Source organism: Desmodus rotundus, chromosome 3 (genome assembly GCF_022682495.2).
Source record: "Desmodus rotundus isolate HL8 chromosome 3, HLdesRot8A.1, whole genome shotgun sequence".
NCBI classification, from domain to species: domain Eukaryota; kingdom Metazoa; phylum Chordata; class Mammalia; order Chiroptera; family Phyllostomidae; genus Desmodus; species Desmodus rotundus.
In genome coordinates this window covers 151,341,281-151,351,435 of record NC_071389.1, presented here as the reverse complement: position 1 = coordinate 151,351,435, position 10,155 = coordinate 151,341,281, and the positions used below count along the sequence as shown (strand labels likewise).

At 54.2% G+C, this 10,155-nt stretch overlaps 1 protein-coding gene across 2 annotated transcripts; it reads right to left on the bottom strand.

Annotated features, from left to right (window-relative positions):
• Window positions 1-1,370: 1,370 nt before the first annotated feature.
• On the bottom strand, window positions 1,371-8,721 carry SP7 (Sp7 transcription factor). Of its 2 annotated transcripts, XM_024575888.3 has the most exons (3): window positions 8,603-8,721; window positions 8,088-8,115; window positions 1,371-3,133 (listed from the first exon to the last, which is right to left on the bottom strand). In XM_024575888.3, the coding sequence occupies exons 2-3, from the start codon at window positions 8,106-8,108 to the stop codon at window positions 1,859-1,861; spliced, it is 1,296 nt and encodes a 431-aa protein (XP_024431656.1). In that variant the 5' UTR covers window positions 8,109-8,115; window positions 8,603-8,721; the 3' UTR covers window positions 1,371-1,858. The 2 variants fall into 2 exon arrangements, with proteins under 2 accessions (XP_024431656.1, XP_045040225.1); XM_045184290.2 differs by lacking the exon at window positions 8,088-8,115.
• Window positions 8,722-10,155: the final 1,434 nt, after the last annotated feature.

Here is a 10,155-nt window from a genome sequence, read left to right as displayed (position 1 = left end):
AAACCTCTCCGCCTTCCCAACTCTGCAAAGAGCTCATCGTCAAAAACAACGCCCTGGATGATCTGGCAGACGAAGTATTCTACCGCGGGCATAGTGTGCAAAACAGCACCTCACAACGCCCACGGGGAGTCCCCAATTTGCCAAAGAAAAATCCCAATCCCGTGGCTCACCCTCTCCCTCCCTCTTCTCCTTTTCCCACTAGGACAAAGTTTAAAATCGAACTTATTTATTAAATTTTAAACAAAAAAAGACTCCATGAGAGCATGATCCCTTCCCTTCCATGTATTACCTACCCTCTCCCCAAGCTTCAGAGGCTTTAACCCTTTAACGTGGGGGCTTGAGGGAGCAGGAGATAGAAAAGGAGGATCCAAAGTCACAGGAAAGGCATTCAAAGGCACGAAGCGGCTTTAAAAGTCACTGGAGGTGGAGGTCGGAGAATCTGAAGTCCCAGGTTGGGGGTCTATGTATGCACCCAAATCAGCTTAGGGACCTATGTCTGCCTAGCTCTATGAATTCTTCTTTCTCGTGGCTTCTAGACATCAGTCTTGCTCACAGAGCCTTGCACAGAGTAGACAGTCAATAAATACTTGATTTATTTGAATCTGATCCCAGAGAAAGCCATCTCCACCTGTTCTTCAGGAGAGGCACCTCAAAACCAATGTCTGCCTCCTATTAAGCAGGCTTCCCCAAAGAGCCTGTCTAAGATGGCAGCCTCAAATTCTCCATGACCATGGCAACAAGGGATTAACCTGATGGGGTCATGGTGTTAGGGGAGGGGCAGTGGAAGAACCTGTTCTGGGTTTGAGGGAGCTGGGGTACCTACCAGTCCCCCCTCCATAGGACTTGAGGTTTCACAGCTTCTGGCTGGGGGTGGGAATATTAGCGATCACCCAGTTGAGAGATAGCTCATCAACTCTTTAACAGAGATCTAGCTAACCAACCCTATTAGCAGAGATTCCATTAAAAGAGAAACCCCATTAACTGAGACCCTGATGACAGAAATTCTATTAACAGGATCTCCACTAACACTTCACCTATACAGAGATGCATTTGACTAACATTTCCATAGCAGAAATGGACCTCCTCCCCCCTCCCCCCCCAGCTCACTCTACCTGACCTGTCATTATAACTTAGATAAATAGAATTATTATTATTATTACTATTCATTTATCTTGGGATATAGGGGTTAAATATATAGGCCTGGAGGCAGCCTCCCTGACCCCATCTTTAGGATCAGATCCCCACTGGTCTGTCCCCCTCCTGGCACCCTGCCTTCTGTCAGGTCACTAACCCCAATCCCCCTAACTCTGGTCCCTAATAAAGAGGCCACCAGGGGGCAATAAATTATCATCATTATCATCACTGTGTGTGTGAAAAGGAAGAATGCTGTGGAGCATGGACAGCAGTGGAATAAGAACTTGGGAAGATTGGAGCCTGGAAGCTAAGGGGTAGTGGTAAATAAGCTTGGGAAGCAGAAAGGATGGGTGTCAAGGAGTTAATAAGATGGAGAAATAAAGGGTTGGGAGCACAAATGGAATGAAAGTGAGTTGGTATGGTAAGAGCAGAGGAGAGAGAAGCTGTGAGGAGAGGTAAGGGAAGAATTTAGGAAGCCAGAGTACAGAAATCAGGCACAAGGTGAGGGCCTAAGATGAGAGTTTATGGAATGGGCTCATGGCAATGGGAAGAGGGGAACTGAGGAGGCATGCAGGAGATACCCAGCCCCAGAATGGCCAGGGGAGAGAAGGAGAGTGCCCCCAAAAGCAGCATGCAAGGGGCAAAGGGAGTGAGGGGCAAGCAGTGGTCCACAGAGCCAGGAGAGGCTGGCAAGCAGCCTGGGGCTGGAGACCCTCCACCCAGCTCAGATCTCCAGCAGGTTGCTCTGCTCCGGGCTGCCTTCAGGGGCTTTTTCTGGGGGTGCTGGAGAGGCTGAAGGTCGGGGTGTCTGACTGGTCTCCTCTTCCCCAGTGCTTCGGCCCTCCCCCAGCTCCTTGGGGCCACTGGGTGGGGGCCCTGGGCCTGGCTCGCCATGGGTGCGTTGGTGTTTGCTCAGGTGGTCACTTCGGGTAAAGCGCTTGGAGCAGAGCAGGCAGGTGAACTTTTTCTCCCGGGTGTGAGTGCGCACGTGGCGCTCCAGTTCATCCGAACGGGTGAATCTCTTGCCACAGAAGAGCCAGTTGCAGACAAAGGGCCTCTCGCCTGTGTGCCAGCGCAAGTGGGCCTTCAGGTGTGAGGCCTTGCCATACACCTTGCCACAGCCTGGGATGTGGCAGCTGTGGATGGGTTTCTTCCTCAGCCCAGCTGCTGCAGCCCCCAGGCGCTCTATCTCCTGGCAGTTAGGACAGTCACAGGAGGAGCGCCCTGCTCCACTGCCCCCATAACCACCACTGCCCCCTGTGCCTGCGCCACGAGGGGGTTTAGCTCCACCACTCCCCTCCAGCTGCCCACTATTGCCCACTGCCTTGGGTTTATAGACATCTTGGGGTAAGACATGCTGAGGCCCTGGTTGCAGAAGGTGAGGAGCTGGGTAGGGGGCTGGATTAAGGGGGGCAAAGTCGGCTGCATAGGTGGGTAGCTGGGGGTTCAGTGGAGGCTGAGCAGGGCCTGTGGGCAACGTCCCTTGCAGCCCATCACCCTGGCCTTGCCCACCACCTAGCCAGTTGCCCCCAGGGTGCATGTCCCACCAAGGTGTAGGAGCACTGCCTGGGCCTGGTGAGATACCTGCATGGATGCCTGCCTTGTACCAGGAGCCATAGGGGTGTGCCATGTCCAAAGAAGTGTAGACACTGGGCAGGCAGTCAGAAGAAGTGTGCCCCTTGGGCACTAATAGCCCAGGATCCTGGGTGCCTGTGGGCCCAGGGAATGAGTGAGAAAAAGGAGGGTAGTCATTGGTATAGCCCGAGGTGGGTGCTGGAGGACTGCCTGCAGGTGAGAGGAGCCCATTGGTGCTTGAAAAGGGGGCTGGGTAGGCATCCCCCATGGTTTTTGCAGCTGAAAGGTCACTGCCCACAGAGTATGGCTTCTTTGTGCCTGCTTTGCCCAGTGTCGTGGAGTCGCGCAGAGGGCTGGAGCCGCCAAATTTGCTACACGCCGCTGTCAGCATGGCCAGGGGGCTGGAGCCATAGTGAGCTTCCTCCTGGGGAGAGATGGAAGCACTACTTAGGGGAGAGGAGGAGGATAAAGAGGGAAGGGTAAACCAGGACTTCGACCTAGACACATGGAGAAGAGAACAGAGGGGTCAAGGAAGAATTGAAGAGAATGGGGAATTAGAGGTAAGAGGAGGGGCCAGTGAGGACTGGGTCCCAGGACACAGCTCAGAGGCATTGTGGAAGGAGAGCAGAGGCCCAAGACTGCAGCCTAACACCCAACCAAAGAGGCAAGAAGCAGAGTTCACTGTGATGCACCTAGGGGTGTGCAAGGGCCTCCAGGAAACAGGGGATGCCTCTCAAATAACCATGAGGAGGGCTGGGGATAGACGCAGTGCTTGAGCAAGAATTAGGGATCCTGGCCCCTGGGAGTGGTTTGGAGCAGAGGCCATGATCAGGGACTTGGGAGGAAAGATGAGGCTCAAAGAACAGCATGGGAAGGAGGGAAAATATTAGGGAACTACAGTTACCCTGATTCCAGATTTTCCCAGCATTACCCCATATTTCACTTCCTGTCTTTGCCTCATCTCCTGACTCAGGCAGTGGCCGGGTCTCCCCAAGGCCTTGTTCCCATGTCCCTGGTAAGGAATCTCTTGGCAGAGACTCTGGGCCTGGGGAGCAAGAGGAAGCGATGGCTGAGACACTGGGACATTGAGAGGGAACAGAGCTGCCGCCAAGCCAGAACTGTGGCTGAGGCAAGAATGTCTTTCAAGCGGGCAGTGGCACCTCCTGCTTTGTGGAGCCAGCTGGTACCCCTTTTGGAGGGCTGGAAGAGCCTGAAATCTTCACTCCCCTCTGGGGTGGGGAATTGGGGTGGCTATGATACTGGTTCACAGCCATACCCCTCTGAGTCTCAGTGTCCCCTAACATATTGCCACAAAGCTGGTCTCTCTTCACCCTTCCAGCACAGTGTGGGAAGGAAGCTATGTATGAAGATATGTGGACTCAGGACATGGGAGCCTTTTAGAAATGCAGAATGCCATTAATGCCCATCCTGCTGCTGCCACCAGGCCACACCTCTCTCAGGAGCTCCTGGGTCAGCCTCAGGACACTCTGGGAAGAAATGCCCTCCAGAATCCCTGGCTGGCACAGCCCATACTGAGAATCCCACCAAAAAGCAATGTCCTCAAAAGCTGACCCTGGACAGTCCCCTGACTGGGGTCCTCAAAAGCCAATGTACCTAGTGCCTTCTGGGTAAAGCTGAAAAAGAACCCAAGAATCCAGGGTTCCCAGCTCCACCTGCCAGCATGTTGTATGTGTGTGACACTAATCCTCAAGGCTGGTCTGGGCTCTTAAGGTTGCAGTGTAGGGCATGTGTACTCACCACTCCCGCACTGTTCCCCAGTGCAGACCTGCTGCTCCCCCTGCCCAATTCCCTCTCTCCGAGGTTCTGTTGTCCCCACGGACACAAACTCCCAAATCTGAGGCAGCAAAAGCTTCCTCAAGTCTGGCCATGGTAAAAGCCCTGGTCCTTCCCAGCCAGGGTTCCCCTGGAGCCTCTGATCCCCCAAGCAGAGGGTGGGCTGAGGTGCTGGGGCAGGAGCCAAATCCCAGCAGAAAGAGAGAGGTAGAAACATGGAATATGAAGAAGAGAGGCAGAGACCCAGAGACACAGGAGCAAAGCACCGAGCAAAGGGTAAGGAACTGATGTAAAAGCCTCCAGGGGTAGGAGAAGGGGAACAGAGGGCAAAACTGGCATTAGGGGACAGAAATGAGTCTGAAAGAGCAGAAAGGTAAAAAGACAAAAGAGAGGGAGCAACAGGAAACCAGTATAAACAAAGAGGTGATGGAAAGAGACTGGGCTAGGAAGGCAAAGGAAAACAGTAGAAAGGAAAGGGAAGGAGGAAGAGAAGGAGGAAGAGGAAGAAGAAGGCAGATTTCCTACCTAAGAAAGCCACCATGGGGCTGGGCCCCAGAAAACCCCCAGACCAGGCTGCTTCTCCCGCCTTCTCCCCCTGACCGCCCCCTCCCCCTCTGCCCAGCCTGGCCCGGCTCCGTTGGTTTCCCTGCGGTCGGTTTATTTTTAAAAACGCCGACGCCGTCCCCCGCCCGGCCCTCACACTGTGGCCACAGGGGCCTCAGCCAAGCCCAGGGACCCCACCCAGCTGTGGGGAGGGAAGGAGGGGTGAAAGAAGGCAAGCAGCCCCAGGCCAACAGGAGACCCCAGCCCTGGGGAGCAAAGGCCCCAGGGCTCCTGAAAGCAGGGAAAAGGGAGCAGGACACCAGGCCCACTCAGACTATTCTAGAAGCCAAGAGCTGGGCCCCTGGCTAAGTTTTACCACAGCCTCAGTTTCCTTCCCTTGCTGTTTGCGCTCTCCTGAGAACTGGGGAGAGGGTCCTGGTGAGGGGTCCTAAATATGAGCCCTTATACCTGATCAAATACATTACCTTTTGGGGACCCCGGAGTCCCACCTTCCAATTGTTTTTAATCCTACCTCCCCACCCACTATCTCTTAAAAAAAAAAAAAAAACAGCAACAAAAAGTAGACTTAAAGTAGGGAAGAGGGAGCCTCTGAAGAAGAATCAACACGAGGCGCTGTCCCAGCTCTCTCACGCAGATTTGCAGCCACTGAAGGGAGATAGTCTCTTCAGGTGTTCACAGTGCCCAGCTGACCTCCCACTGGAGTATTTGTGCACTCTATATCTGAGGGTTCTGAGCACCCAAGGTCCCAGTTTCCAGTTCTCCACTTTTTCAGCCCCCTCCTAAGTTGTTTAGTTCTCCCAACTGCCAATTCTCCCTCTGCACCTAGCCTGCACCCCTATTTATCCCTCCTCTCTGTTCTCCTACATGTCAGTCAGCCCAGGTGAGCTTCCCATCAAGCGTCAGCTGCTTCCCTCTCTGAACCCAAAGTTCTTCCCCTTGCCAAAGATTCCCCCCATACCAGGCAGAGGGCTTCCTGATGGTGGTGGCTGAGGAGAGGGCGGAAGAAGGTTGAGGACCTAGGTGCCCCAAAATTGGTGAAAGAGGAGGCTGGAATGTCTTTATGTTGGGGCACCTCCAGCTCATGGGGAGAGAGGGACTGGAAGCCCACTTCATGACATAACTTCTTGCCAAGTGCTATCACAGTCCAGTGTCTTTCCAGCAACCCTTTGGGCCAGCCCTTCCCCTAGGCACCAGTGCCACGCTGGCAGCTCTGGCATGATGCCCATGCCCACTGACACTGCCTCTACCTTGGGTGGACCCAGGATTTCCATGCACCTTAATCCTCCAGCTTCCTCAAGACTAACCATTGTTTCAATGATGGCCCAATATAGAGTCTAGTGGAGAGATGACAGGGAGAGCAGTCTACCCTCATTGCAGCACCTGGGATCCTTGACTGGTATAGCAGTGACAAGGGACACGGTGTTCACCCCATTGGCGCTCATGCCATTCCCTCAAACTCAGTCACAAACTATCCCCCAGCCTTACACACACACCATTCCCTATTTGGACTAACAGATATGGCCCTGCTTATACACATACACACATACACACCTACCCCTGTGTTCTCACAAAGCCAGCCATGCATACAGTCGCTGCTTTACATTCTAACACTTACACTCAGACCAATGAACACAGGCATTAATACTCCCGCTCCTCTCACACACACCTCTCCTACAGGCTGAATGAGTTAGTCTCCTGTTCAGCCCACTACTCCTGGGACCTCAGCTAGGGCGCTGGGAACAGAGACCATAGATGGGGGCTTCTGCCCTGGCCAGGTAGCTCAGTTGGTTAGAGCGTCATCCTGATATGCTGTGATTGTGGGTTCGATCCCCGGTCAGGGCACATGCAAGAATCAACCAGTGAATGTGTAAATGGGTGATCAACAAATCGATGTCTCTCTCTCTCTCTAGTCAAAAATAAGTAAGTAAGTAAGTAAGTAAATTAATAAAGACGGGACTTCTGAGGACCAATAATATGGAAGATTCAAGGCCACTCACTGAAGGAGGTTGACTTTAAGGGAGGGTTCCCTGCCCACAAATTCCTATGGAGGGACCTAGAAAGTAGGACAGAGATGGTGACAGAGAAACAGAGTCAGAGACCCAGAAGGAGGGAGAACTCAGGACATTCAAACAGGCTCTGAATGGCTGTGTGTCCCCCTTTCCAACTATGTGCCATGAGTCCCTCAGAAACCCTGGTAGAATCAGTGATTTCTCAAGACCCCAAACCCTGACCATCCCATGTTACCCTAGTTTCCTCCATCCCCAGTGCCAGAGGCGAGGGATGCTGGGGTCTCAGCCTGGAGGGGAAGTGGCCCAGTCCGCCCTGGAGCCTCCCACTCCCAAAATAGAGCTGAGTTTGTCTTTGGCTGAAAGCTAAATATTTGTGAGCCGGGCAGGCGGCCTCAGACCCTGGCCCTCCTCCTTGGTTCTCTCTCAGGCCTGGGCCCAGTTCTTCTGGTCAGCCCCCCCACAGGCACAGGGCTGCCCTGCTCCCTTCTGTCATAGCCCACCTCCTCTCCTATACACACCAGCCCGGAGGCCCAGCCCCCTCCCCACCTACAAACCAGACAAAACACTGCTCAGGCTAAGTTCCAGGACTCAGGACCCCCAATTGCTACTCTGTGCTCACTCAACCAGTCCTAGCACCTTCTGTCTCTCCTGCTGTGCGCTACCAGCTTACCTATCTCTCAGCCTTCTTTCCCCACCCCACCCCTCCGTTCACTCCTTTCTCCATCCCCTTTGCAATTCTCAGAATTGGTGTGCTTGGTTGACCTTAGGGGTACTGCCTTCTTCTTACCCAGTCTCCTCTCCTCCTCCTTAGACTGCTCTCTGACCCCTGACCATGCTGTCTCCTCCCTTCTCCTGCCCCTCTGACCCCACTCCTCTCTCCTCATCAGAAGGACCCCCTAAAAGTGACAGCACCACAGCAACTGTCTGTGTGAGTTGGGAGGTGGGGAGTAGGCAGGGATTAGGACCATTAAGATTGTGGCTGGTGTCCTGGGGGGAAGAGGGGACAGTTACCTCAAGCAGGGAGGACGCCATCCTGAGACTGGGGAACAGGTCCCAAGGAGCCAGGCAGATGGAGAGAGCCGAGCCGGAGAAAGAGGGAGAGGGAGAGGGAGTGAGAATGGGAGAATGGGAGAGAAGAGATCTAAAGTTAGAAGGGACTGGGGGGGTGGGGGTGGGGGGGCTGCTCTCTGTCTGTAGGGATCCACCCTCTAATTACAGCTTTCCCAGAGGAGAAGGCTCCGGATCCAATGAGCAGGGCGAGAGAGGGAGGCAGAGGGTCCAAATTTCCTGCTCCATTTGCTGAGCTCCCCAAAGAAGGGATCTGGGCGGGAGAGGAGAAACAGGGCTCCCAGGGAAGGGGTGGAAAGCAGGAGGGGGATGAGGACACAGGCAAGTTGTCAGGGCGTCCTGGGGGCGCTGAGGGTAAGGGTTGAAAGGTTGGTGGGCCCAGGTGTCCCACACCCTGCCCCCAACAATCCCATGGGCATCTGCGGGAACCCCTCCCAGCTCTCCCCAGTGTCAGATACCTGGGGGATCTGGGGCTGGGTGTCCTGGGTCTCTCCTCTCTGGAGGTCTGGCAGTGGGAGTGCAGGCAGGAAGTGGCCTGAGGGTCCTGGGAGGGCTCGGCTCCTCTCCCAGGCCAGCTCCAGTCCTGTTCCCACTTGGGCTCCGATCCTACAATCCTACTGACTCCAGAGTCCTGGCTGCTGCTCGGCTGCTGCTGCTTCTGCTGCTGAGGCTGCTGCCGCCGCTGCCGCCGCTGAGGGAAGGAACAGGAGGGAAAAGGAACAAACCCCAAACCACTAATTAGAGATCCAGGGGGGGGATGGGGGATTGGGGACGACACTCACACAGAGAGACTGGAACACACAGCCATACACACTCATGGACAAACAGGATGATACACGCACACATACACGTAGCGCTGTGCACACGAACACAGCCACTGACATGAATGAACACAGACAAACACACAAATGAGTTCAGTGACATGGCTGGAGGCACTCACACCACACACACACCCGAGCTGACCACAGAGATGCTTGCTTCCCCAGTTACCCACCTCTAGATCGGGAGAGCAGTGTGTATGGACACGTGTGTGTGCATACATGTGTGTTATGAAAGATAGGGGAGATGACATGCTCTGGGGTGAAGGCTTCTGCTGCCCAGGCTTTTAGGGTCACTAAAGTAGGTTCTAGAGCAAGGCTTAGAGAAAGGGGCGGAGTGGGACAGAGCCCAGTACAGGCTTGGGGGTTCCCCGGTCCTCCTCCCAATGCCCTCTAGGAAGTGGTACCTAGGCCTACCTCACTCTGTGGGGCAGAACCTGGGTCTTCTGATTCTGGGAAAATTTAAGGCAGGCAGGAGTGAAGGTGGGAGTAAAAGGTTATTGGGTCAACTCATCCAATCCTCAAGCCTAGCCGCTTTGGATTAAGGCCCCAAAAGATAGGATCTGGCCTCCATTATTCCTTGCAAGTTACCCTCCTCAGGCCCCTCTTGGCCACACATCAAATCCCCACCCTTTGACAGAAGTTCTTCTCATGAAAGATCATGCTTTCCTGGGAGGGAGCTCCTGGTTCCCTTTCTCATTGCATCAATTCCCTCTGCAGCAGGAGGAACTGAAGTTAGAGTTTAGGCAGGACTCCATCAAAATGGAGAAGAAGAGAAGGAAGGTCAACCAGGTTGGGAGAGGGAAACAAAAAAGTCTATTAATTGAAACTTGAGTCCGGAGGTAAGTTTGTGGGAGAGAGAGGAGTGGGCAGCCAAGTGGTAGAACCGGCATCTCTCCCATAGAGGGGCCCAGCCAGCTGGGGTTGTTTTACAGGTTATTCCCCAACACACCCCTCTCCCCACTCCCAGCCCTGCCCATCAGAGGAATGGAGCCCTGTCCTTCCCTTCCCACTCCCCTAACTCCCAAAACGGTCCTCTCACTTTCTCTTCCTGAGTGCCCACTTGCTTGCGCCCTTTGTTCTCCCAGCCCTCTAAGGGAAAGGTGTGGAGGAACACGGAGCTGATGGAAGTCCAGGGAGGGTTGATGAAGTTAACTAGCAGGCAGGATCAAAGTTCAGGGTAGGCTCCAGGT

What these genes read in the sequence shown, in the direction of transcription:
- SP7 (XM_024575888.3), bottom strand. Translation starts at nt 8,108, where the DNA reads ATGGCGTCCTCCCTGCTTGAG. An exon ending in TGGCGTCCTCCCTGCTTGAG is followed by an intron (nt 3,134 to 8,087) that starts GTAACTGTCCCC and finishes ATCTCTCCCCAG; the next exon opens with GAGGAAGCTCACTATGGCTC.